Genomic DNA, 27,781 nt, shown 5'->3' with positions numbered 1-27,781 from the left:
TAGCCAGAAATTCTTTCGGGGTGGGGGGGGGGGTTCAACCATACTTTATGTATGTTCGTGCGTGCATTTGTATGTGTGCGTGTATATATGCGCAAGCAAAATTGAAAAATTTCGGGGGGGGGGGGTTGACCCCCCCCCCCTGGCTACGTCCCTGCCACCAGCCGAAAACGTCAAGTTTCCTGCATCTATTACGTCGGGCCCAGCGTGAAATAATAAAAAAAAAAATCCCCTATCGTTTGCCCCAAGCCCCGTTTTCAACCGCACCCGACAAACTAGAAGAAAAAGTTTGCCTTTTTTTTTTTTTTTTCGGCCTACGCGATTACATTTGTAGAAAAACAGTGAGATGTTCGAGCTGTAGCACAATCTGTGTGACAGATTTACGGAGTGAATACATAATCATCTCTCGTTGGAACTGCACTACGGCAGATCACATTGTCGACGGTATTCTACATTTCTTTTTCATTTCCATTTCACAACGTCATCACGTTTCTCGCACACAGGCAGTGTACGTAAGTGTACAAGAACTTCAATCCCAACACTTTATGGCATGTAAATCAAAGGAACTACCACAGCCACACTGTGCACCGAAGGGAGGCAGCAGCGTGCACACCCAAGTACGTTTGATTGACAGTCGACCTATCGGCGGGCACAAGGTTGTTATGTTACACTGTAGCACAGAGCAGCCGCGGTCCGGTATTAGCAATCGCACAATGACACACCACGTGGAGATGTCTCTTGACACGAAACAAACAAGTCTCTGGCGTGTCTTGAAGGTCACTTTACGAGTACTGAAGGGCTTGCACGGGTTCGCACGTAAGCGACGTTCGTTCTTATTTTTTTTTCCCCCTTGAAGATGAAGCCACAGCGGAGGCGCAGCCAGAATATCTTTCAGTAGAAGGGCAGGGGGTTCCGACACCCCCTCCCCCTTTTTTATCCTCGTGTGTATGAGTGCGCGCATAGATACAAAATGTAAATACTCCAGAGGGGAAGGGACGCCTCTGAGCCACAGACACACATTCCGGCAATTAATCGGGTACGTCCGTATAATAACCTTTACGAAAAAGAGCGACGACATCGCAAATGTTTATTTGCGTAATGCTGCCTTGTTCTGTTAACTGAAGGACCAGAGCTCCGTGTTTCCAAGTAAGTCACTAAACTCGGGTTCGGATTCACCAGAAAAAAAAAAAAAAAAAACTATTCATAGCACGTAACGCCACCAGTGTTCACCCACAACCACGGCCCGTACATCTGGTGCCTCTGGCACGACTATCCCCCCCCCCCTTCACCGCCCCCCCCCCCAAAAAAAAGAAAACAAGTAATAAATAAATTAAAATTGGGATACTATAAACCACGCGCTATACTGCAGTTCTATATAACACACGCATCGAAAGTTCTCACTGGCTGCACGCGAGTGTTCATTCTGACCATAGCCAGCTTGACAAATAACTAAGTTATGGGGCCATGATGGTAATTACTTATGGCATCTCACTTGAAACGGGGATCTTTATAACTGCGCAACCTCGAGTAAAAAAAAGAAAATCTACTGCAAAAATAAATATACAATGAGGAAGTTGTTGCATTACAGCTCCCTACTGATCACAGCAGTGCTAGCAAAACGAAAGTGAATGTTACTGAAAGGTGAAGCTGATGACACGCCCTTTAGTGCTGAGAACGAATAACAAACAAAATTACTGCGTCAGCACGCCACAAACCAAAGTTATGTGGCCGTTAGCCGTATCAATGTTTATGGATATTTATAAACATTGAGCCGCAGCGTATTCCAATCCTCAAAAAAACACGGTTCCCTTTTCAGTGTTTTGTAATCATTAGCGGGGGGCGTGACCTTAACCTGGGAGTCGGGGCAACAGCGTGACAGCTGGCGCGGTGAGACGTGTAATTGGCGTTAACAGGTGCCGAAATGCAAAAAGTGTCAGAACGCTGCATAAGAAATCACTAATGTTAGTCGTGTAATACAGGTGTAATACAGAAGAGGCACTAATCGGCGCTGGGAACGTCTAATATAATAATAATTGTTGGGGTTCTAAGTCCCAAAACCACGATAATTATTATGAGGGTCAACGCAGTGGAGGGCTCCAGAAATTTCGACCACCTGGGGTTTTAAACATGCACCTAAATCTAAGTACCCGGGCCTCAAGCAACGCATTTTCGCCTCCACTGACAATGCGGCCACTGCGGCCGGGATTCGATCCCACTACCTTCGGATCAGCAGTCTAGTACCATAACCACTAGACCGCCGTGGCGGGTGCTGGGAACATCATTTCATATGCCGAAACGAAAGTATATGGAAGAAGTGACAGCAGCGAAAAGACGAGCTGATACGGAACGAACGATGCTTCACCGCAGGGCTCGCAAGCGTTTTCCAAGTAATCGCTCAAGCCGCTTGCAGGAGTACACAGAATGCTCGAAGGTTCAACAAGCATCCCTACTTAAGCGACAGTGCAGATAACTTAAACGCTAGCATCGCGAAAGCAAGCACTCTATAAAGACAAACGCGAGCTCGACTTTCGCTGCTGAGTCTTTTGAGCATTTCATTCTCAACAAGCGCTCCTGCTTCACACGCGATTAAAAAAGGAAAAAAAAAGAATAAAAGAATAAAAGACGGGACGCTGTCAATATGAACACACGTTAACCTTTTCAAGGCATATAAGGATACAACTACACGACGACGTATGTCCACTATACGTGTGTATATACAACCGAAGTCGTCGTTATCGCCTTTCGACCCACCCGAATGGTGCTGCCATAAGAAAGCAACGGTGCCGACACCAATTCCAAAGCATGGTAACACGAACTCCACACCCTGTGGCTGGGATGTAACGACAAATGCGCCTCTTGGGGCGCACAGATAAGCTCTCGACAACTTTCAGAGAGAAGCCAGGCGTGCCCTGTTATCGGTGAAGCAACTGCAAGTCATCCCTGCCCGGAGGCGCGCGCGGATATCGCCGATAAGATGTCGGGTCAAAACAAATGCTACAGCGGAAAGAAACAACAACGGGGGACGACCCGGATAACTGTCACAGTTATGCACTGACCGTTAGCCGTAGAGAATAAGAGAATGGTAAAGTATAACAATTAGGAGGTATGTTAAATCATAGCTTCACTTCTAAACGTGGAATCGGCCCGCACTACGAGGTGATATATGGGCTAGCTGTCGCGACCGTCTTGGGTCAATGACCCAGTTGTCAAAGGGAGACTGGAGTGAGGAGATTGAGCATGCTTTGTGCTACACACACTGCGCATACAAGCTCGCAAGACATAGACGATTTGGGCCAAAGAAAAAAAAAAAAAGAACTGCGAATAATAAAAGAACCTTCGCGCTACCACGTGTGTTCGCGCGGTCTTTTTCTTTCTTTCCCTTCCGGCAACACGATCCACTGACTTTGACAAGGTAGTAACGAAGACTGCGCAGCTAGCTGTGACAAGCTAATGCTGAGTTGCGCCGAATAGCGCGAGATATTTATCCACGTGGCTACAGCTCCACCCATACGAGAATATAACCACGCCGGCCGCTCGCTCCCGATTCACAGCATCCTTGCGCCGCGCGGATGTGGACAACGGCGAGCGATGCACCTGAAATCGGGCAGGAAATTGAACGGCGCTACGGTAAAGGCACGACGCACAAGCGTCGAAAGACAGCTCATGAACGGTTGTTACTCACAAGACCTGCTTTGAAGGACGTGTACGGCGACGGGAGATGACAAGCCGCTTTCCCTCTGCAGCAGGCGCGAAAATTTGAACAGCGCTCGTGCCATTGTCTCACGTTCCAAGCAGCGACAGGACTTCCACTGCGTCCACGTTTTCTCCGGCCGACACAAATGCAGACAAAGTCCGCCGAGAAAAAAAAGGCGCACCTCCGCCTGAGCGACCAATGAGGTGCCGGTTTCGCCGGGCGATAGACGCGCCACTGTGGCCTTTTGGACCTATAGTGGGCAACCTGCGTCATATTTTTTTGTTACAGCTTTTTGCACTGTTCACAGAGGGCGCAAAAATACGCAGCGCAAAGTATTCAACTTGCTAGAAGACAAACGTAAGAAGTTACATCACTAGCGCCCTCTGACAGTTGTAGCCAAATAAATTATCGTCGAGAGTGACCTTCTGTGTTGTTTCTAGGAAATCGACCGCTCTGCCGGCTGTGGCGAATGAGCAGAGCTTGCGGCGGACAGAGTGAATTCTGCTCCAAGCGAAGTCGCCGGTGCCGTCAGCGCGTCAAAGGCGGTGCGGGGCCGACGATCGCTCGTAAACCTGTGCTGTCGGTTAGCGCCCCCTTAAAAAGCAGCTCAAGTTGTATTGTCATGGTAAGCACAACGGCATGAAAATTTCCTCTTCGCTTGTCAAGTTTCTTCAGGCTGTACGGCGCAAGCGCTCCTAGAGTGCTCAGGTAGCCGAACTCAAGTGTACGCGCTGACGGATTTTTTTCGAAACCTTGCACTTGTAACTGTGTTGGAATGTATAGGTGCACTTTTGTATTCTAACTTTGTAAGAGTCTCGTTTTTGCGGCATGTGACGCGCGGCCGTATTTCAAAAGCAGCACGCGTGATCTATATTTAGCGGTCGTGCCGTGTATCGGTCTAACCACTGTTCCGAGCGTGCAGGAAAAGAGCAATTACTAAAGCGTGGTAAATAGGATCTTCCTTGTTCGTTCTACCGAATCTGCCATACCCATTGCAGCGCGGTGGCTTGTTTATCTTCCACGGATGTCAGCTACTTGACACGTTGAACTTCCCTCTCCCGAGTTCTTGATATCAACGTGCTTGCGCTTGTGAATGGTACTTGGCAAATAATGAATAACTTGGACGTACTACAGTTGACCGGTGTTCTTGATATGTCACTGGATTAACGCTTCATCGGCAAGTGTGCGCGCAGCTAGCTACCCTTCCGCGGTGTGCAGGTCATCTTTGTCGTGGAGGCTATGTCCACGCCGGTTCACCGGCAGCACAATGAACTCGCGGCCTTGACAAGCTCTCCGACAGCCTTTTACGACGGGAGCAAGCGAAATCTTTTCGTCCGGGGCCCTCCCTTGAGGAGAGAAGCGAAGTAACCGCAATAGCGCACAAGCGCTCCACTCGATTGCGGTGGGTAGTCGATAAAAATGTTTACATATCGTTCTTGTGTATCTTCAGGTGTTACGTTTCAGCGGTCGCTTAGCAAACGTCTCAGCTTGCGTAACAAAAACAAAACCAGCTGCTCTGCCAGACGGGATCAACGCGCGCGCTACTTGACATGCTTTTTGTTCTTTTGTTTTTTTTTCTTTCTTTTTCTCCCGAGTTGGCACCGATTCAACAGGATGGAGTATATCGTAATCACATCGCGTCCCTTCGCTTTCACGTGAAATCTGTGAGCCAAGAGCGGCTTGTTGACATAACGTAGTGTGTGACTATTGTTTCAGAGCATTGGCCTCATTCTGCAGTGCAATGCATGCACTTACGTATAACAACTCGTAGAACCTATACAATTATTCCAAGTACGTTCTTCTTTGAGGAGTAAAGGGAAGTATGAAACAAGAGTATGCAAGCCTACCCACGATTGATCTACTTTCAGTATCTGTTGGCCCTTTCTGTCATTCCTGCAAAAATAATAGGTGCTGGTTATGACTGCACGTGCAGTGTTCGTCCGTTCTAAAGTCGGTTAGATGGAGAGTTATTGGGGTTTAAATAGAAGGACTAAGGTAGACGCTGTTGTAAAGGTATCTGTAGTAATTATTACTACTTGTTGTTTTATCATGTCTACCCACTGGCTGCTATGCAAAAGCTCTTACATTCCATTTAGTGGAACTGCAGTCACTACAGCGCATGCCTTCATGCTTGGATGATCAAAGCCACAGTGGGCAAAGTTAACATCTTTGTGGTTTAGGTTGGTTAACTTAATTAGAGGTATCATAAAAACACTAGGCAATGATAGTCTGTATAGTAAATATAATATATAGTTTAATCCACCTTTTCTTATATACATTTTAAAGCAGAAAGAAGACCCCAAAGAATGGGAGTGGATCTATGTTCTCTTACATAGTGATATAATTAAGGGTCAGCATAGCTGTAAATGAAATTTAAGTGTTTTCTTTAAGCCATGCCTGAAAGTAACCCACATGGAACATTTTATGCAACTGACAACCTTTCCCCCTGTTCTTACTGTTTACATGCAGCTAAGATGCTTCTAGCACTTCAGTATTCCAAGCTCTCCTTGGAGCACGCCTGCCTAGCCAAGTCTGCAAAATGGCCCCAGCTTCGACGAGCATTTAGCAGGAGTTCGGTTCGCCGAACTGACAGCTCGAGTGCTGGCGAAGCTCCCAAGGGAATCCCATACTCAAAACTTTCTGTCGGAGTGCCCAAAGAGCTCTACCAGAATGAGAACCGCGTTGCATTGTCTCCTGCTGCCGCTGCTGTGCTAGTCAAAAAGGGTTTTACCGTCAATGTTGAGGAGCAAGCTGGTGTAGCGGTGAGTGCTCCCTTCTTAGGTTGGAAATTTTTTGGGCAATGATTCTTAGTCCTTCATATGCACTGACACAAGATGGCCAATTTTCCACCCCGTAAAGGTTTTATGTTTTTTCTCCCATACCGAACCATTAAAGGGACACTAAAGTAAAACAATAAATTAGTTCAGACTGATAAATTATACTTTGAAAACTAGTGCCGTTAATTTCAACACCATAGGCATATTGATAGTGACGTCAGAGATTTCGAAGTACTTCGTATTGTGGCCACATTGGCCCAACGAAATGTCCCGAAACTTGGTAAGTTAAGTCTTTAGCTCCCTCAGAACACAATGCACTACATTTTTACTGATCAGAAACTATGTAGGCCTTAGTAGATGCCGGTAAAACCTTATGTCACAAAGACTAGTGCAGGAAGTTCAAGGTGGTGTCACCATCTGCATTTTCTTGCTTACCGAGCATCTTCTTGCAGCAAGTGTGGTGTTTTTAGTAATGTGAAAGAGTAATTTACTAATAGAAGAAAAATTTTTTTTCTCATTAATGTCCCTTTAAAGGAAGCGAATGGCCGAGTGGAGTGATAGGGTGAGCTTGCTGTGATTTCACCTCTGTAAACCAAGTATCCTTTCATGCGCATGTTTCCGGCAAAGCCATAGAGTATTTCGCTTGTCTTCTATGTTGCAGCCCCTATTTAAGCTTTTCTTTTCTCAATTTGCAACTTTTATCATTACAGGCCAAGTTCAAAAATGAAGCCTACGAAGCAAGTGGAGCACGCATCACAGATTGCAAGAGCACGTTTCAGTCGGACATTGTGCTCAAAGTGCGTCCTCCGATTGATCTCGACAAGGGACACCTACGAGACAGCAGCACACTCATCAGCTTCCTGTATCCGGCACAAAACAAGTCACTCGTAGATGAGCTCGCCAAAAGACAGATGACTGTCTTTGCAATGGATGCCATACCTCGCATAAGCAGGGCTCAGGTGTTTGACGCTCTGTCGTCCATGGCAAACATTGCGGGCTACAAGGCAGTGATTGAAGCAGCCAACCACTTTGGTCGTTTCTTCACTGGTAAGTGCGTGCATATGTAATTTGAACTGCTTGAAAACCTTAACGTGACGCCTTAACATGCAGCGGCGCTGGCTAACACTCCCAGGTTTGCGCGCACAGAAATACCCAGTAAAGTGAATGGGAGAGTGATCGCCGCCGTAGCTCAATTAATGGAGCATCGGTCGAGTTATCCAAAGGTTGTAGGCTTGGTCCCTGCCAGCTTTTTGTTCACTTTGATTCCTTTCCATTTATGTCATAATTACCACGCTACAGTTAAAGACTACAAATAGTGTCTCTTATACTTTCCTTGGTTTCATATTCTCTTGGTTTCATTAGGTTGTATCTAACAAAGAAATGAGTCCTTGATTTATTCCCGCACTTTAACACATCAGGGCTGGTGACACATTAGGACATGCTCTGCAAATTTTCTGTCTAATACGGTGTCTGTGGCTATATGTACTCAATTTGTCGTAGGGATAATGCGCCATAATCACAGTGTGGACAAATTGTCTCACTGCAGAATCTCGATGTAATCACAGGTCATACGCATTTCATTTAGGTAAATTGTGAATGTCCCATCAAAACAGCAGTAAATGGAATGCAGCCTTTTTCTGGATGACCTGAGCATTTTACTAAGCTGCAAGAGATGGTGAGAGTCAAGAAACCTCTTGGAGTTGGAAAAGTATGGCTGAAGCATACAAATGCGAAGTTAGCGCATAGGAACATTTTGGATCCTCCATGACTCTGTATGTCTTGCTGCGGTGTGCCGTGAACTTGGCAATGTAGATGAAGCAGCAATGAGAGTTTTTTTTTTTTTTTTTCACGTTCCAAAAACATCAGCTTGACGACATATTGAGGGAATAAAGGTCTAAAGAGCCATCAAGGACTTCTTCATCCTGAAATAATTACCATAACTAAACAAGACCATCCTACCATTACTGAAGTGTTGTGCTTGTAGCTTGTTATGGACGATACAAGCTTCGGAATACTATTTTTGAAGGTCTTTAAAAAATTGTATTGAGGTTTTACTATGGTAGACATTTTCATGGTTTTCAAAATTTTCATTACTCCTGCATGTTAATTGAATTTGTTATCCAGTAGCCCCAAAGCTAGCTGCGTGGTTGTATTGTCATGCTAATCTCTCGCTTTCTGTACACTTTACAGCTAACTTACTGTAAGTATTTGCATTTATATTTACAAATGTCTGTAATTTGTTGATACGGGATCGGTTCTTAAAGTGGAATGAGCACAGCCTAATCTATGAAGATATCGTCATCATTATTAAAAGGTTCTCTGAAATGGTTTTTTGGAGAATATGTAAGCAGCTAGGTCACAGCTAGAGTAAATCAATTGCACCATAAATAACTTAAGCGAAGCACCTTGTATCAAGGACATCATGGGTGATTAAGTGCTAACCTCCTCCTGAGCTGTGCTTTTTTTTCTCCCCAAGCTTCTTTGCAGAGCGTTCGGGGCTGAGCCCTACCATTTGCGAACTTCGGCATGCACACCATAAATCACGGAGCCAGGCTTTGCATTTGTCTGGTTGATCTCTGTATCACCAAGCACCACCATAAACGCGGCCACTCGCTTTTTTTCAGCTGAGTACAAACATAAAGAAGCCAATCTTATTATTCGCATGAATGGCTTTCTGAAGCGGTGCCACTTCTCGAAACATAGACGGCTGAAAACTTGGCATGGTGGCGCTGTGTGGATTGCAACGTTGTGCATGCTTAAAAGCCTACGATAAATTACACACTTTATGCAGTGGCTTTAAATTGAATGTCACCAAGCCACACTGCCAGTACGTGCGCTTCAATGACTATGCAGACACTCTCCTTTTTCATTGGCTAGCCCTTGCAAATGACTCTTTCCCTGAATTCTTTTGTACAGGAATTGAAATACTGCTTCATTTATACATCACAAACTGCGCCTCTCTTCTCTCTCTCTTTTCTTTCTTTCTCTCCTTGCACTGCATACTGCCAAGTGCTGTTCTGCACATTTCGCATAGAAATTCCAGTGTACTCCTTTTATTTTGAGGCACAAAAGAAAAATTGTGTAACAAGGAACAGTACTTGCCAATATTAAGGTATGAATGCACGAGAGTGTCTTCATGCGTAAAAACGATCAGAAGTTTCGATGAGGAGGCAACAGCACGAGTATGTCACTCTTCGCTTTGATGCGGGGGGAAAAGAAGGCTCATCGACAGTTTTGCTTTTTTCTATAAATTTAAAATTAAATTACACCTCCAGGTAACGCAACATATACACATGCAGCATTGAAAGATTTGCCAACGTCTTGTGTCGTGATCGTTGACATTGCAGGCATTTTGTGCGACACAAGTGTACCTACGGTGTGACGTCTTTCTGTCGGATGGTGGGGCTGCCGTAAAAGTAAGGGTGCGTGGGCTGGTGTCTGAACTTGAAGCTACTCTCTGGGTCCAGATCAGTGTTATGCCTTGGACAAACTAAACATACTGTCACCACGCAACCTACTGCAGCAATTTAAATGGTTGTGACATTGTGCTTCATAGCTTGAGATTGCGAGTGCAATTGCTGCCATGGCAGCTGTATTGTTTTAATGTTGACGGTATTGAAAACACTTCTGTGCTTATATTTAGGTATAGATTAAATGAAACCAGGTGGCACAAACTAATATAGGCTTCTCTGACATGGCCTGTCTCGTGAACAGGTTGCAGTTTTGACAAATGATATTTTACTTTTAACTGTAAGCATGTGATTTACAGACAGCGCTTGTCTGTGTGCAATCCCAAAATGCAGTAAAGGGCTTATTAAAGGAATACTTAATGTATCTTTTGAGAAACCTGACAGCAAGAATAACGCAGAAATTTCATGTGGCTCATTTAAAGCAAGGCTACATTCACAGTCAAAATGCAGAGTAGTCGATCATTGGATTCCTTTCTTTATTGTTGTCTTTTTCTCTCGCCTCCTGGTATAGTGTTTAGTAAACCAGAAGCTTCATTATTGGCTCTTTGTGGCATAGTCAGTGGCTTTTGTCAAAATTTAAAAGTGTCAAAGCCAACTGCTGCTTTAGGAGATGGAAGTATACATACCTTTGCTTCAATGGGCACAATCCTTGCAATGTACAAAGCAGTAACACTCTACCAAGACAATTAATCCTCTGTTTACCCTTCAACGGCGGCAACGTAATCTTTCAACAGGCCAAATAACTGCTGCTGGCAAAGTGCCTCCTGCCAAGGTTCTTGTCATCGGCGGCGGAGTAGCTGGCTTGGCTGCTGTCGGCTGCTGCAAGAACATGGGCGCCATTGTGAGGGCCTTCGACACGCGCGAGGCTGTGAGAGAACAAGTGGAGTCCTTTGGTGCCGAGTTCCTCACCATCAACTTGGAGGCAAGGCGATGCAGTATTCTGTTCACCATGCGACTACCAACTTAAGCCGTTACACACCACACTGTACTCGGTTACAACCTGTCCGCCGCAGTGGCGTAGCAGTTATGGTGCTCGGCTGCTGACCCGAAGGTCGTGGGTTCGATCCCGGCCGCGACATTCGCATTTCGATGGAGGCGAAATGCTAGAGGCTCGTGTACTGTGCGATGTCAATGCACGTTAACACCAGATGGTCAAAATTTCCGGTGCCCTCCACTACAGCGTCCCTCGTAATCATATTGTGTTTTGGGGACATAAAACACCCACAATTATTATTATTTTATTACTATTATCGGTTACAGCCTAAGAAAAATGCGTTTGAACTGTAAGTACTTTTTTCTCAGTTAACGTAAATAATAGGCCTATTAAGAATTAAAGGTTCGTCGTTGCTACCTAAAACATTATGTTTGGCTGAGCAGTGATATCAGAATCCCTGACGAAATTTACCGGGACGTTCAAGTTTCTGACCTAAACCAGTAAGACAAACGTGTGTGTATGGGAAAGTCAACTATCTGAAACCCTTGAGAAGTGCTTGATGTCACAAAAGTGAGTAAGTGCTGTTGGATGAAGAATTTATGCAAATTCTCTGTGGGAGGGACAGGGGTGGCTGTGGGCGGAGCTGATATTTTTCCTTAGGTGGTAATCAACGATATTTGAGAGGATCAGCGTGGTCTTAAAGGCAGCAGACATGTTAATCAGTTTTTCACTGTGTTTTTAAAGCTAATATAGTTTGATAGTCACAACGCACTACTGCATTGCTTGACAACGCTGCACTGCTGAGGAAGCATGGCTGTAATATCATTCTCGTTGAGAATAGTAGAAATCACCAAGAGAAGTAATTAACCTACTCTTTGGCACCTGGTAATGAACTTAAGAAATGTGATGTTACATTGAAGGCTTGTCATAATTGATATTGTAATTTCTGTGTTAATGTAATTATGCAATTATGTCCTTTGTAGGTAGACTAAGTGGCTGTCATGCTCCAGTATATGGCTCCGGATAAGTTGTGTATTATCCTTGCTCGTGATGGCAGCTCACTGAGGTGGAGTGAATTTGTTTGGGGGCTTGTATGAACGGTAACTTCATTGTGGAAGTTTGCGTTTGAAAAAAAAATTTTTTCTCTTTGGGTAGGAGTCGGGTGAAGGTGTTGGAGGGTATGCAAAGGAAATGTCCAAGGAGTTCATTGAAGCCGAAATGGCCCTGTTTGCTGAGCAGTGTAAAGACGTCGATATCATCATCACCACAGCCCTTATACCGGGAAAGAAGGCACCCCTCCTGATTACCAGGGTGAGTGAAGGCTTTTAAAATTTTGGAGGCTTTTAAAAATGGCATGGTAGATTCACAGTTGCAGAGTATACAGAGCAAACCTTTTAAAACTGGCTGGAGGATCATTGGTTTTTTACCTCCTTAATTTACATTTTTAAGGCCTCCACGGTTCCTCTATATAGAACATTATTATGAGCATTATCTCTACATTATTTACCTTGCTGTTGGCACTTATTAATTGTAGTACTGGATTTCTGGCTAAAAGATGCTGAAGCTCTTTGCTGGCACTAGGGAGCTTCAGGGAGCACTAGGGAGTGGTTCGAGAAGTAAGAAAACAGATGATATCAGAATTGTACTCTTCTGATCTCCCATTAAGTGTAGTTCTAGAAGAGAAGTTTCTTCGCTCGCAAGGGATGCATACATTTTCCTTGCCTCCTTGGTACGTATTGGGGCAGCTTACCGAAACCAGATTGTTGCGCATAGTGACAGGCTATGAAAAACACATCGCTAGTGCTGGCTTTCAGTCTTTTACGCGCGTTCCATAGGAAATGGTGGAAAGCATGAAACCCGGATCAGTCATTGTGGACTTGGCAGCAGAGAGTGGCGGCAACGTTGAGACCACCAAGCCCGGAGAACTGTACGTGCACAAGGGCGTCATTCACATTGGCTACACAGACCTGCCAAGTCGCATGCCAACACAGTCCTCAACGTTGTATGCCAACAACATCTCCAAGTTCCTTCTCTCAATTGGCAAGTTTTTTTTTCTTTCTTCATCTCTTTTCTGTGCATTAGTGAGCACATGTCCAATCGTTATAAAGAGTAGTAAGATGAAACCTAAGTTGAGCCATGTTAGTGAATTATGCTTCCAAGAAAGGCTTGACAAACTAGAAAAAACTCAGGCAAGCAGTGACACCACTGGGAAGTTGCCACACCAGCTCACAATGTCATGAATTTTCATAGCACCTGTTTGGGTTTTAATGAATTCTTTGTTGGTAAAAATACCTGCATTCCAACCTAATTCCAAAGGAGCCAAAGACAGTTTTGTGCTGCATAATTGGGTGGTGGGTTGCCCATGTTAACTCTTCATTCAGGATCTTCAGGTTATTTCGTTTACTGGATATGCATTGAGTGATTGCTTTTCATTGTCTGCTATGACACAATAACTTACGTCAAATTAATTTAAGTTTTCTCAAAAGCTGATCCTGAAAATGTGATTGAACTGCTCTAACGCAGTTTGTGCATGCATGTGAAATCATGTCCTAGGGTGAAGATGTGTAATCACTTCTTGGCTGCTGTATATTTACTCGCATTTAATACAACCACGATTGGAATGGTTTAAAATATTTGTTTTAAAATGGCTGGCTTTTTGTAATTATGTATATACTTCAATGTAACATGAGAACCGACATCCAACAATAAAAACCATGATAAAAGCTTTTGTTATAATTGAGGAAATAGGTAATTTTGGAAAGGATGGAAGGTAATGTGTGTTATGTTGTAAAAGAGGTCTTAAAGTACAACGGCTCATTGCCACACGCTTTCTCTTCATAACCTCATGCAGGCTCCAAAGACCACTTCTACATTGACCTAAACGACGAGGTTGTTCGTGGTTCCATAGTACTTCAGGAAGGGAAGCTTCTGTGGCCACCGCCCCCACCTAAAGTATCAGCTGCACCTCCACCCCCGAAGCCTGCTGTAACTGAGGCCAAGCCATCTGGCATTGCACAGAAAGAAGCCCAAGTTCCTGACTATTTCAAGGAAACGCTCAAGAAGTCTCTTGTCTACACAGCAGGTTGGTTCTATGCAGAAGAATTCGTTCCTCAACTGTGTGTGATGTGCTCTGTGGCTCTTTGAATCAGGGACACTAAAGTGAAACAATGAATCTGTTTCAATTAATAAATTGCACACTCAAAACTTCAATGACATTAATTTCACCATCATATGTTTATTAATGGAACAGAGAATCAAGGGCGAAATTTCATTTTTAAATTTCGCGCTGAAATCTCCACGTGCTACAACATGGATTTCAATGTGCACATTTCATATATTGGCGACATTTGCTGAATGAACGAAATTTCCTGAAACTTGGTATGTTACGTCTATGCTGCCTCAGCGGACAATGTACTTCATTTTTACCGATTATGAGCTATGTAGGCCCTAATAGACGCCGTCAAAATTTATGACGTCACACTGATTCGTGCAGATATTTCTAGGTGGCATCGCCACCCGTATTTTCTCTTAACAGCGAAGCTGTTTAGCAAATCGTTCCTTGTGTGTCGATCGCAGAAAGCTGTCACCATCTTAACGGGTGATCAATGAAAGAACATCAACGAAGAGAACACCAACGAGAGAGAGAAGGAAGTAGGGAGAGAAAAAAAACATAAAAAGAAAGAGGAAGCAAGCATCACATCATCTAGCGATCAGATGCCGCTCCACCTGGCCAAGCTGCGCATGCGCACTAGCTAAGCCACGCCCACTGAAGGAGGCATCGCAAGCAACGTCCGCTCTATAGTGCATTGCCTGGCTGCGTACTCCCGAGGAGGAAGCCACACATCTCAAAGCTAGACCTGTCAGTCCATGGGGAGTACGAGCGGTGACGGGTCCATGCTTCGCTGTGGCAACCTTTGCACGACTTAGTGCAAACTGCCTGCAATTTTTTTTTCATGTTTTCTCATTTACCAAGCATCTTCTCGTGGCAAGCGTAGTAATTCTGGTATCGTGAAAGAGCAATTTGCTAATATGAGAAAGATCATTTTAGTGTTCCATTAATATAGTCCTGACTATGAAAGGAACAAATTGTCACCTCAGAGCAGTACGAAGCCTCTCTGTGCACAGTGCTACTGGCTGCTAGCCAATAGCACCAGCCTCTGTAACACAGTGCAGTGCAAGCACATTTGTCACGCTGTTGTAACATGGTGTACAAGTAAATTCTTTCCGTGAAAGCCATGTTAATTAACCTTGCCTTTCCTTTTTATCTTCAGGTCTTGGCACTGTTGTGGGCCTTGGAGTTATTTCCCCAAATCCAGCCTTCACAACTATGACCACAATATTTGGTTTGTCAGGAATTGTCGGTAAGTGAATTGCCACAGCGTTACACCATTTCTACTAGACTATGTGGACATGCTGTACTAAATGTTCAGTCATATACATCCGATTTAGTGAGATGATGATGTCAATAAATATTGCATCTAGTACTAGAGGGTAAAGTCTGAATTACTGGATTTTCATAGTTTGTGTGGTCTGTCCATGAAGTTTCGCTGCAACGAGATTCTACTACAACAAATATCTTTGCGCATGCTGTCAATTTCGTTGTAGCAGGATTTGACTGTACCTACCATATTTTCTCGCATATAACCCGCACTCCCACCTTTTAAGCACAATTTTCAGTTTTTTGGTGCAGGTTATATGCAAGATAACACGGTATGTTTTCAATTTTTCACTGTCCATTTTCGAGAAAACCACGCAGCTGTTTTGTAGCTCGTTTAAGAAAAAAAAGCATAATCTGCTGGCAACTGTTGTTAAATGAAACCGTAGTTTTGTTTAATAATAATACAGAGAAAACTAAGGCAATAACCCTGTCAATTGACTCTGTACATCTGAAGCACTGTTTCAATCCACTGACCATGACCCTCTTCTTTTTCTTCTTTCCTGCTTTACTTCAGAGCCATTTCCTGCTCTTTTGTGGCATGATTTTAATACGAGTACTGTGACATCTAGCTCAGGTTTTGTTCCTTGCCAATCTAGTTCATATGGGTGGCCTTGTGTACAACTATAACAAAGTGTTGGTAGACGCAATCAGCAGTCTATATTAGTGGCACAAGCACCGAGTGACACTCTTGCATCTATTCATGCACTTCTGATCGAGCAGCTACTTCTGGTTGTCCACATTTCAGAAAAAGTCTTCAAAGAAATAAAACTGGTACGAAATCGGTGGTTCTGGTTCAAGTTAAGAGCTATGTTGGATGCACATGATATCGGCATAGGTCGGCAGAAAATGTGGAGCTTACTCAGACTCACTCAGGAAATATATTTTGCCCTAGGGCTCACTTGGACACAGTCACTAAAATTTTTCTCAACCGGACTCACTCGTACTCAAACACAGTAAAATATTACTCACTTGAACTCACTCAGATTCAGGCTCATGGCTCTGAGGGAGTCGACTCACAAGTCCACTAGCGTATAATTAACTTTTTCGACCATCTCACAAAATAGCTCACAAAATGCTCCTTAGCACCAATATCTCTACTTGGCGCGTTTTTATCTTGTACCTTCAAATAGTACGAGTTAACCCAAGGAATACACCAAGGAACTCTGACCTGGCGTGCGAGTGCCACTACCAGACACTAAGTCAAGGATTAGGGTCACCTCCAATTTTTTTTGTTTCAGCAATAACGCATGCTTCAGTTTGGTCAGTGAGGGAATAGGAACAAGAATTTAATGACGAATTGGTTTGCCAAAAGCTGAAGACGAGAGGTTTCAGCAGAAGCGCGAAATGCGACTAAGGTATGGTTCTGTATTGACAAGTTTAATCAACATCAGTGCTCATTCGCTTCTTGCAGGATATCACACAGTGTGGGGTGTTACACCCGCTCTTCACTCACCGCTGATGTCAGTGACGAACGCCGTTTCTGGCATCACGGCTGTTGGTGGCCTGCTGCTAATGGGTGGCGGTGTCATGCCAGGCACGCTGCCACAGTCGTTAGCTGCGGGTGCGGCCTTCGTGTCGACCATCAACATCTTCGGTGGCTTCCTTGTCACCCAGCGCATGCTGGACATGTTCCGTCGGCCGACTGACCCCAAGGAGCACAACTATCTCTATGCCATACCTGGTAAGGCCAAGTTTTGACAAATCTGCGGACAGGTCTAAAGTTGTCTAAAATTTTGACAAACTTAGAGGGCCCCTTAACCACCCAGAGGTTGAAATATGGTTGTGGTGTTGCAGTTGTGCACGAGTCTACAACTAACACATAGCCATGAGAATTTTTCGATGCCGTAATAGCAGATTTTCACCCGTTTGATGATACAAAAGAGGCCCTTGCTCATTTCACTCGTTCCTTCACTTTGCTCTGTTCGTCGGCGCGTCTCTCCTTTTGGCCGAGTGCTCCTCACCGTGCGAGGAGGAAGAGCAGCGAGCGTGCATACCTGCAGACAAACAGGTTCTTTTTGTGGATGACATGAGCGGATGCGAATGTTGACGTCATGGCCAACGCTGGGGATTAACGAAAGGCCCGGAGAGGACAGGGGATTGTTTTTTGAAATTTGTGGCACGCCCGCGTCTCGTAGCGCTGCTGCGTTTGGCATTGTTGATTGTGACGGCATTCTGAACTCGATGAGCGCATTTTCTTGAAGTGTTAAAGAATTATCGGTGGTTTACGGGCCTTTTATGTTCTGTTATTTGGATATGCAGTCAACTACTGATTTTTTGTATGCCGGATTTTTTGGACATGCTTGAAAATTCGGACTCCTTTGTGGCACTGCCACAAACTCCATAGAGTTAATGTATAAAAATGTCGGAGATTTCAGATGCAGAAACTGTCTGGCATCCAATTTTTTGGGCTTTCTCAGAAGCTCGAATTGCAGATCTAAAGTATCATTAAATGAAGCCATCACCGCTGCCCCATCAATCTTGCAGGCTTGAACCAGTGCTTTAGCGCGTCCATCCGTTTGTGGCTGTGGCGGATTCCAAATGTTAGCTTTACCACAATGCCATATTGTGGGGTGAAGCGTACCGAAAATCTGAAGGGGCCACTGTCACAGTGCAGTGCGGCGATGCCTTTACGGATAAGCACTGGAAATGCACGGGGGCGTGATGGTCGCAAACGGTGGTTGCGCCTCATGATTTAACTGCTGAAAAGTTCCTAGGGGTGTGCGAATATTCGAAATTTCGAATATTTTTCTAATAGTGTTTGCTATTTGATTCGATTCACACTGGAATTTTACTATTTGAACAATTTGAACTTCCCAAAGACGAATACAGTCAACGTCCAATTGAAAGTGACTCCTTCAGATTTTCAATATGCTTCACCTCATTACACTCTCGTATTGCGGCAAAGCTGCCTTTCAAGCTCCGTTACGGTCGAACTTGGCCAAGAGACAGTCAACATCCGATTGGAAGTGGTCCCTAGATTCTCAATATGCTTCACCTCATCACACCTCCATATGGCGGCAAAGCTGCCTTTCAAGCTGCGCTACGGTCGCAAATGTATTAACTCAAGAAAACGCTGGTTTCAACATGGAGATGAGAGGTGTGGCAGAGGTAGGGGCTCAATTAATGCTGTTTTGGACCTAAAATTTGGGCAGGAAGTCCGAAAAAAAAATCGGACGCCGAAGCTTTTTAGCATAGAAAATTTCAGGTGTTCTTATATATCAACGTCTACGAGGCAGAATTGGAACTTCGGACTTGAAGGGAGCAGACCCTTGCCCGCCACATCAGTTGGGCTTCCACAGAAGTTGTTTCTGTTGTTTTTTCTAGCCTTGGCATTCCTGGGTGCATACGGCACAGCCGTGTCCCAAGGCTGCACGGACTTGGAGCAAATGATGTACCTGGGCTCATCTCTCTGCTGCGTCGGTGCCTTGGCAGGCCTGTCTTCTCAGAAAACGAGCCGCCTAGGAAATGCTCTGGGCATGGTGGGTGTGTCGGGAGGAATAGCGGCCACTCTCGGTGCTATGGACCTGACACCAGAGCTGGCCACTCAAGTGGCTGCTTGCATGGGTGCTGGTGAGTGCGTGAAAAGTTTGCTCACAGTGCACTAAACAGTCTTCATTGTGTAAACTCAATGATCTGGCACATTTACGTATGTTTTTCAAGCGTATACATCAGACTCTCATTAAACGGAAATCTCTTAAACAGCGCTCCTGCTTGAATGGAACAACCGCCTCTAATATGATTGGTCTCGTACTTGAATTCTGCACCCCTGTTCATCTCTCTATGAATGGAACTCCTGTAAATTAAACGCATTTTCCTGGTGCCTTCAGGCTCCATTTAATGCGAGTTTACTGTATTTCTGTTGTTAATGTGGGCATGAGAAGAGGTGTGAAGCATGTCCTACACATGTGTGTGGATATTGTGTCACTGTCACAATATGCACTCGCATGTGTGACTCATGCATAGGTCTCAAAAGTAGGCTTGTGCGAATATTCGAGCAGTTCGAATATTCGAACGAGTATTGCAGTATTCAAATTCGCTTCGAAACAAGTTTAAAATATTCTAAATTTTGAAGTTGGATCATGACAAATAAGCTCATTTTGCTTTATAATATGCTATATGTACTATTCGAATTCGATAAGAAATTATTCGACCAAATCACTATTCACTTCGAATCTAAAATTTACTATTCGCACAAGCCTACTCAAAAGACATCCCGTGAGCTTGTCTGCAAAGGTGATGAAGCCAGATGGTCGCACAGTAATGCTTTGATATATTATACTGTAATTCAAGCTCTGTTGGGTACAAACAGGTTAAGATATAGTGTTTGTCCCAGTTTTGTTAAACTTGTAATCCGTCATGCCTTTGTTACGTTATTGACACCGTTGTGGCAGATGTTTACCGTTTTTCTTTCCCTGTGCCTGTCAGGTGCTGGCATTGGCCTGCTGGTGGCAAAGAAGATTGAGATCACTGACCTTCCACAGCTTGTGGCAGCCTTCCACAGCTTGGTAGGACTGGCAGCTGTGCTCACGTGTTTTGCCACGTACATGGTCGACTACCCTACCTTCGCAACCGATGAAGCAGCGAATGTGATCAAGACTGCTCTTTTCCTGGGCACCTACATCGGTGGTGTTACCTTCAGCGGTTCTCTTGTTGCCTATGGAAAGCTTCAAGGTATGCTCTCAACACTGGGCAGAAGGAAGTGAAAATCGACGAACTTGTAATGCAGTTTTTGCAAATACGGTAAACGCGGCAAATACGGTTTTGTGGGGCTGGAAAAAAATCAGTTTCACCGCAAGGGCGAAGCAATGAATGTGATAGCAGATTGTAATGTTATGCGAAGTAAGGATGGCAGCTAACTCTTTTAGATCCAGTCTCCCGTAACTCTACAAAATGCTGGTGTAAGAGAATATTGCCACTCCTGGGAGAAAACAGGATTTCGCGCAGTCTCTTAGCATTGAGATTGCAGCATGTAGAAGGCCCAAGCGGTCTGCTGACGCCTGCCGAGATAGCGCGTGCACCAGCAATTGCAACCATGCCCTTTGAATCAAAGCTCACAGTCGTTGCTCGAGCACACCCCCCCCCCTGGTTCCTTTCATGCTCCTTCAAGACGGGTTGGGCGTTTCCGCTCTGCTTGGGCAGCATTCTACAGCAGGCTTTGCACGCGGGGTGATGTTATCGCATGCACCCTCCAAGCGACGAAGATGGGCCGGGTTTGTTTGATCTCTGCTTCAGCTGCATTTGTCGCCCCCGCTCGCGTGCTTTTACCCGCAGATAGAACGTACGATGGGTAAGGGGATGTTATCGGTGTGGCCATTATATGGAATATGATGGTGATGCCAATGGCAAAAACCCGTTGAGAGTGTCCATATATAATTGCTATCACAATTAACTCAACATTGAAATATCGAGGGTACCGTAAAAGAAACGATAAACACCTACTATGTCAACACGCTCTTATTTATTGAATGAATCCGGAAATACTGTCCTTTTTTTTGCACAAAAGCTGTGTACAAGTGGCAATTCTTGTTGTTTTGCAACTTTCTTCACAATGTGGCTATGGCACAAGTCTTGTCTTTCTCTGCAACATGCTTTTCACAAACACTTTCTCCGAATACATAATCCTCGAATGGCAGCCCTCTGTAACCGAAAATGCAGAGGATGCTTAGGGCCACAGCGTGGCATCTGTCATAGCATGAAATGATGGCCATAGTTAATTTTATTATGCAACGAAAAAGTGATAGAAAGGGATGCATCCCAAGAAGCTTGATAGTGCTTCTTGCCACAGGCTGGCAAAGTTTGCACACGAAAGGTTGCCTGCGATCCTCTCAGTAACTTGAATTGCTAATTAAATGGAATAGCTGCCTCTAAGATGATTGGCTTCATACTTGAATTCTGCACCCCTGTTCATCTCTCAGTAAGTGGAACTCCTGTTAAACGGAACATATTTTCCTGGTTCTTTCAGGTTCCTTTTAATGAGAGTTTACTGTAGAGGGACCAAATGTGTGTGTGCAATGCACAATGATTTCATTACATCAAGAATTTCGTGAACTAAGGTTCATTATATATCAGCATTTGACAGCATCTGTTGTTGATAGATGTTCGTGTGATGTACATCGTAGTGTAAGTTAAAAGCTAGTCAAAGATAGTTTGTTGTTTTCTCTGGTGTGCTGCATGGCCTGTCACATGTCTAGGGCTGGATGTTGGCGAGGCTCTTAGTGGCACCTGTGTGCAGGGCTTCTGAACTCTGCTCCTCTTCTGCTCCCTGGCCGACACGTGCTCAACAGTAGTCTCCTGGCAGCCAATGTAGCTGCCATGGCCTACTACTTCATGGATGACAGTCTCACTGCCGGTCTCGGCTGCCTCGGGACCACTGCCGCCCTTTCCACACTCATGGGATTCACTCTCACTTCAGCCATTGGAGGTAAACCTTTTCATTTTGTTTTACAAATGTGAGAGCGTTTCATTGGCTTCACCACCCGCTTTAATCTGTCTATCTAGCCTTGATATGGAGTCTTGGTGATGCGCTTATACAGTAAAAGCTCGTTAATTCGGATTTCTAGGAACCGGAAAAAATGTCCGAATTATCGAATGGTCGAAATAAACACAATAAATGCACGAGTTTTTTCAACATACCTTTACTTAATGTAATCGCGGATCAGATATTCGTGCGGACACTTTTTCGGAGCCCTTCAAGGTGCTCAGCAGCTCGCATGCTTTCTGCAGTGTCCGCAAAAGTTTCACCCGTCATCCACGCTTTTCGGTCGGCACGGTAATCCACGGGAAGATTGTTGATGTTCTTAAAGCAGCGTGGCTTTTGAACCTTTCCGATAACGAGAAGCGGCAAGCGCTCTGATCCTGTCACGTTGGCGGCTAAAAGTACGGTTGCTCGTTCCTTGCTTCTTTTGCCGCCTATACAAGGATCCCCTTTCATCACTCTTCATCACTTCTTGTCGGGAGAGCCCATTATTCAGAGCACGCAAAATTTCTACTTTGGTGGTGAAGTCATTGGCGTCGTACTTGGGCCGGTTCGCTGGCGTTGCCATCGGCGGAGATTGCGGTCACACGAGAAGTCAGCACAAAAGCACCAGCAACGATCAAGCTAAAGGAGCCGTACTGAAACGTTCCTCGGTAAATCGGCGGTCAACGATGCAGCACACCAACGGTACAGTGTACCAACGAGAACAAAGCAACAAAACCCACACGCGGAAAAAAAGGTGTTCAACCAGTCTCAATCCAAGCCAAGCCGATAATTGATGTCCATGGCGATGCTGCGTTTGAGCTTCACTTTTGTTCCGAACTATTCTTTTTTCGTTTTCGAGCCTCGCCAGCGGACCGAAAGTCGCCGAATTATCCGATTTGCGGTCAAATCTGTCTGAAATAACGAGCTCCCAGTCTCATAGAGTGATGTGTATATTTACAGGGACCAGATGACGTGTCCGAATTAACCGATTTTCCGAATTAACGAGAGTCGAATTAACGAGCTTTTACTGTAGTATGTCAATGCCACAAAGAACACAGGACACATTTTAACAGAACTCGGTTGTTTGTAGTGTTTCCCTACCATAAGCACATCGCCAAGCCACCATGAACCAACTGGCCCCTTTCGTCGCCTTACTTGATGTGGAGACTGCGTAAAAAGAATTTGAATATCAAACCTCTATGATGAATAGAACTGGGTTTACAACGTCATAGATGAGTACCTGTCCTCTGAACCGTGCCAAAAAGATGAGGAAGGGCGTGAAATACTGTATTTTCTCGCCTATAGTTCGACTCTGCATATACCCGTATTGTCTCACGTATAATCCACACAAAAACTAACAAAAAATTGGAGCTAAGTTCAAGACTAATAACGCAACTGGAGCAGGTAGTGCAAGAAATGAAGGCACAAGCAAGGAACAGAGACACAAGATGAGCGCTAACTACAAACTCGCCCAGATTTCAGTTCTTGTAAGAAAAACGCAAATTCCTGTCTGCAAAGGTGACTTCAGGGCAGTGTTTCACAGCTATGCAAGGAAGCTAGCTTCACGGCAACACGCGGGGATCATTTTTAGAAAATTTTCCGCGAATTGTTGTTGTGGGCGCGGGTTATGCACGAGAAAATACGGTAACCCTCAACTAAAACCCACAAAACATTTTTAGAAAGATCGCTTTGTATTTACAGCAAATTTCAGCCGCGTAAACTAATTTTGCACCTTAATAGAAATAACCACACTAACTATGCTCAAAGATTGCAAACACTTCCTTTTCACTCGATTTCAGTCTCCATTGTCACACACTCGTCATCACCTACTGTCAGTTTCAGCCATTGCTGTCACTGCCACCTTCATTGCATTGTCATGAAGCACTGCCATGAAGCCACCACACAAACTGACCTTCACTCATTACTCGCACCCCGACTTTAGCTGCGAATTCGGTGTGCAGGCTGTGCGCGAATAAAATACGATGTGTCAACAGTTGATCGATGATCAAAGTCTCAGCTTCCAAACCATGTTATTGGTCAAGAACTGTGGTCAGTAACATTTGCAGTGGAATCTATGCATGAGAAGGCGTCACATAATGTTGTGTGTGCATGTTGCCTTTCAGGTGCTGACATGCCTGTGGTGATCACTGTGCTAAATAGCTACTCTGGCTGGGCCCTCTGTGCCGAGGGCTTCATGCTCAACAACAACCTCATGACCATCGTGGGTGCTCTCATTGGTTCGTCTGGTGCCATCCTCTCCTACATCATGTGCAAGGTGAGCGCATTCGTGAATATAAAACCAGTTTTTTGTCCAAGCAAATGCTCAGCCTTGCCCTTTAAGTGCTCGGTCCAGTGTACTTTCGTGATTGCACATTTGGTGGCTTTGTACAGTGTTTACGGTCTAATCTGTCGTTCACCTGCTGAATGTGACGTTGCAGGTTCAACTCCTGGTTGTGACAGTGACGCTCCAGTGTATTCAAAATGTGAAAAAAGATTGTGTAGTCTACTATGCTTCCAGTGCATGTTAAATTAGTTCTGGTTGTTTTCGTATTACTCGGAGCTGAAATAGAGGCATCACTGTAATCCACCAGAAGGAAATGGTAATACCTGCTACAAAAATTTACTTGGGACAGACAGAGTTTTTTTTTGTTGTTGTTGTATTTTCTGATGCAGTATAACAAATTGAGAATCAAATTCCTGTTAATTTAAACCTCGGTAATAAGTGCTTCTGTAGTGGATAAGACATCGGTGATGTTTTCGTGTTTACTGCCATTTCCTGCACCCCTGCATCGCTTATACGATGAACTGTACTGTCCTCGCTTTGCTTCGCAGGCTATGAACCGGTCACTTCCCAATGTCATTCTCGGTGGCTACGGTACATCAAGCACAGGTGGGGGAAAGCCAATGGCCATCACGGGCACTCATACTGAGTGCAATGTGGACGATGCTGTATCCATGATCCGTGAGGCCAAGAACATCATCATCACTCCGGGCTACGGCCTCTGTGTTGCCAAGGCCCAGTACCCACTGGCCGAGATGGTCAAGACCCTGCAGGCAGCTGGAAAGAACGTGCGCTTCGGAATTCACCCTGTTGCTGGTGAGACAGGTGTTTGTGTGCATGTGCAGGTACCGTATTTTCTCGCGTATAAGCCATGCAAAGTATAGAGAAAGCTCAAAGCTAAAGTTGCGGTGCAGGTCAATGTTGGTGCACAACTTGGCTTTACGGCACTGCTTCATGGTAATGCAAGAAAGGCAGCTTCACGACAATATGTGGGGATTCTTTTTCTTTCTTTTCTTTTTGCAATTTGTAGCTGGATGCATGGGTTATATACATGTGTGGCTTATGTGTGGGAAACTATGTTATGTTTGTTCACACCTTCACACTGCTGTTGGATTTGCAAATGAGATGTCAAAACAAGGGATGTAAAATAGGCTTCCCTTCCCGTCTGAAAATGATGTTGTTGGCTTCTGGTTCGCTGGGGTCATCAGGATAGAAGTTGGGGCCTGAAGGAATACTGTATTTTAGCTCACCAGTTTCTTGCAGTGAAGTGAAAGCTACCGATTTTGTTTGCTGACCAGCATTGAGAACCAGAAAAGGCTTCTTCTCTGTACAGCTCAGATTGCTCTCTGTGCAGCACTTGCCAAACGGAAGCTCCATGGAAGCATCAGTTGCGTGCAGTGGGCATGCCTTCCTCTCCTCCCTGGAGCATTCTCTAGGCTTCCATTACTGACTGGCTGACATCAACCTTAGTCTTTCATACACTGCAGAGAGGTTGCTACAGTAGTACAAGAGTGTTTACTGAAGTGTTTTATGCACCTTCACCAAGAGCTTGTTGAGGTTGACATCTGAAGAGTAAAAACATTCTGCTGTGGTTATGCTTCTTTTCATTGTTAAGCCAGCTGTTAGGCTGTCACTTTAGGCATTCTTTCGAAGTGACCATGTGTAGTTTCCATTAGCTGAGCTGAAATCGAGAGAGATAATAAACTTATTCTTAGAAAGCACGGTGTGCGCCCTAGGTAGGCGGCCTCCTCATTCCAGGTAGCCGTAGGCCATGGCCATCTCTCGCGTCCGTTCTATCAGGCGGTGCCAATTCTTTGGCTCTAGGTATGATAGCTTGTCTCGAGTAGTTTTGTTTTTGTAATTAGCAGAAAACATTAGACATAAAAGGTGAAGGGCAATATAAAGCCTATGCACTTTGATAGATTAAAATTGTGTAGCATCCAGGGCGCTACCTGTGCCTTTCATTACCTGCGGCATAGTTTCGGCTTCAGATGGCGCACTGCATGCGTATTTCTGTGAACCAGGTCACAAACAAGGTGGAACAAGACTTGGATTCATCATAGCGGATTCACGCAGTACACATTGATGTTGTGACCGAGTTGTATGCGGTTTTGCCACTAAGTGGGATGTGGCCATGCGGTACTGAACTGGGACACGAATGACTTAATCTGCAGCATGCTTACACGTCGCATACTTTAGTGTGGCTGGGTCACGTCATGCAGCAGGGTGGTTTTGCAGTCATGTGTGGCCACTTTTACTATTGCTGACAGTGTGACAATTTGATATATGCCTTTATGTTTACTTCATTATGCAGGCCGCATGCCAGGCCAGTTGAATGTCCTCCTAGCCGAGGCTGGTGTGCCCTACGATATTGTCTTGGAAATGGACGAGATCAACGAGGACTTCCCGAAGACAGACCTCGTCCTCGTCATCGGTGCCAATGACACTGTAAATTCTGCCGCTGAGGAGGATCCAAACTCTATAATTGCCGGAATGCCAGTTCTCAGGGTCTGGAATTCAAAGAAGGTAAAGTGGTTAGAACTTTTCCTCAACATCAGGCAGTGCTTTCGTAGCCTCATGTGTTCATAGTGTTTACCCAATCTAACGCACAATGCATGCTCGATCTGTAACGGTTCAAAGGAAGGCTAAGCGGACCGGTACTTGCCTACAGAGCGAGAAACCTGGAGGTTTACAAAGAGGGTTCAACTTCAATTAAAGACGATGCAGTGAGCCATGGAAAGGAAAATGATAGGTGTAACCTTAAGGGACAAGAACAGAGCAGAGTGGTTCAGGGAACAAACGGGTGTTAAGGACATCTTAATCGAAATCAAGAAGTAGGCATGGACAGGGCATATAGCGCGAAGGCAAGATAACTACTGGTCATTAAGAGTAACAGGCTGGATTCCAAGTGAAGGCAAGCATGCGAGGGGGAGGCAGAAAGTTAGATGGGCTGATGAGATCAAGAACTTCGAAGGGATAACGGGGCCACAGCAAGTGCAGGACCGGGTTTGCTGGCAAAGCACGGGAGAAGCCTTTGCCCTGCAGTGTACATACTCTAGCTGACGATACAGTGGGCTCAAATCGTATTATGATCGCTGTATGTTTTTGTCTCCCTCACGTAGGTGATTGTTATGAAGAGGAGTCTAGGTGTTGGCTACGCAGCCGTCGACAACCCAATCTTCTACAAGGAGAACACAAACATGCTTCTTGGAGACGCAAAGAAGACGTGTGATGCTCTGCTCCAGAAAGTTCAAGCAACTTACCAGTCTTGATGCGAACTTAAGGCTATGTCTGCGAATGGCAACTTTTCGTAAATGCATCATTTCCATATATTGATTTCGTAAGAACCCAGCAATATGCAGTTCATATTAAGATTGTGCCATCGCAATGTCAACGGGGTAATTTTTGAAGGCAAGGAACGAAAATGGAATGAAGGTAGACGTACCTGATTGCTGCATTTTTTGAGCTACGTATGACATTGACTTTTTTTACAAATGTTTTTGTACGTTATAGGAATTTTTGCGAAGAACTTTGGTTTACTTTTAAAAGTATGAAAGTCGAGGAAATGAGCTTCGAGTTATTGTGATGCCAGCAGTGCTTCACATGCCTGGTCAGCAGATCGTTGAAGTCTATTTTCCGATTTATACCGAATCTGCTCGCTCTTTGAGCTGTGAGCGTTGACCTATTTACAGTAAATGAAAAAATGAAATAAAGATGAAATGTCTGCGCA

General features: G+C 44.8%; 2 protein-coding genes across 4 annotated transcripts in view; one reads left to right on the top strand and one right to left on the bottom strand.

Annotated features, from left to right (window-relative positions):
* LOC119396786 (isocitrate dehydrogenase [NADP] cytoplasmic) overlaps positions 1–3,899 on the bottom strand; it is a 30,408-nt gene extending 26,509 nt beyond the window's left edge. The window contains exon 1 of the mRNA XM_037664114.2: positions 3,680–3,899. Within this exon, the coding sequence (XP_037520042.1) occupies positions 3,680–3,773 (94 nt within the window). The 5' untranslated portion in view covers positions 3,774–3,899. The remainder of the gene's footprint in view (positions 1–3,679) is intronic.
* Positions 679–27,781, top strand: LOC119396785 (NAD(P) transhydrogenase, mitochondrial). Of its 3 annotated transcripts, none has more exons than XM_049417236.1 (16): positions 679–813; positions 6,161–6,453; positions 7,179–7,515; positions 10,673–10,860; positions 12,028–12,183; positions 12,708–12,912; positions 13,724–13,954; positions 15,144–15,233; positions 16,722–16,991; positions 18,635–18,880; positions 19,736–19,981; positions 21,543–21,731; positions 23,894–24,045; positions 24,603–24,867; positions 26,366–26,577; positions 27,174–27,781. In XM_049417236.1, the coding sequence occupies exons 1-16, from the start codon at positions 711–713 to the stop codon at positions 27,321–27,323; spliced, it is 3,333 nt and encodes a 1,110-aa protein (XP_049273193.1). In that variant the 5' UTR covers positions 679–710; the 3' UTR covers positions 27,324–27,781. The 3 variants fall into 3 exon arrangements, with proteins under 3 accessions (XP_049273193.1, XP_037520040.1, XP_037520041.1); XM_037664112.2 differs by lacking the exon at positions 679–813 and adding an exon at positions 4,132–4,316; XM_037664113.2 differs by lacking the exon at positions 679–813 and adding an exon at positions 4,379–4,399.

The sequence above is a fragment of the Rhipicephalus sanguineus genome, chromosome 6 (genome assembly GCF_013339695.2).
Source record: "Rhipicephalus sanguineus isolate Rsan-2018 chromosome 6, BIME_Rsan_1.4, whole genome shotgun sequence".
Taxonomy (NCBI): Eukaryota; Metazoa; Arthropoda; class Arachnida; order Ixodida; family Ixodidae; genus Rhipicephalus; species Rhipicephalus sanguineus.
The sequence above is the reverse complement of the archived record's forward strand: the minus strand, read 5'-3'. Positions and strand labels throughout refer to the sequence as shown.

What these genes read in the sequence shown, in the direction of transcription:
- LOC119396785 (XM_049417236.1), top strand. Translation starts at nt 711, where the DNA reads ATGACACACCACGTGGAGATGTCTCTTGACACGAAACAAACAAGTCTC. An exon ending in TCCTCACCATCAACTTGGAG is followed by an intron (nt 10,861 to 12,027) that starts GCAAGGCGATGC and finishes CTCTTTGGGTAG; the next exon opens with GAGTCGGGTGAAGGTGTTGG. An exon ending in TCTCCTACATCATGTGCAAG is followed by an intron (nt 24,046 to 24,602) that starts GTGAGCGCATTC and finishes TTTGCTTCGCAG; the next exon opens with GCTATGAACCGGTCACTTCC.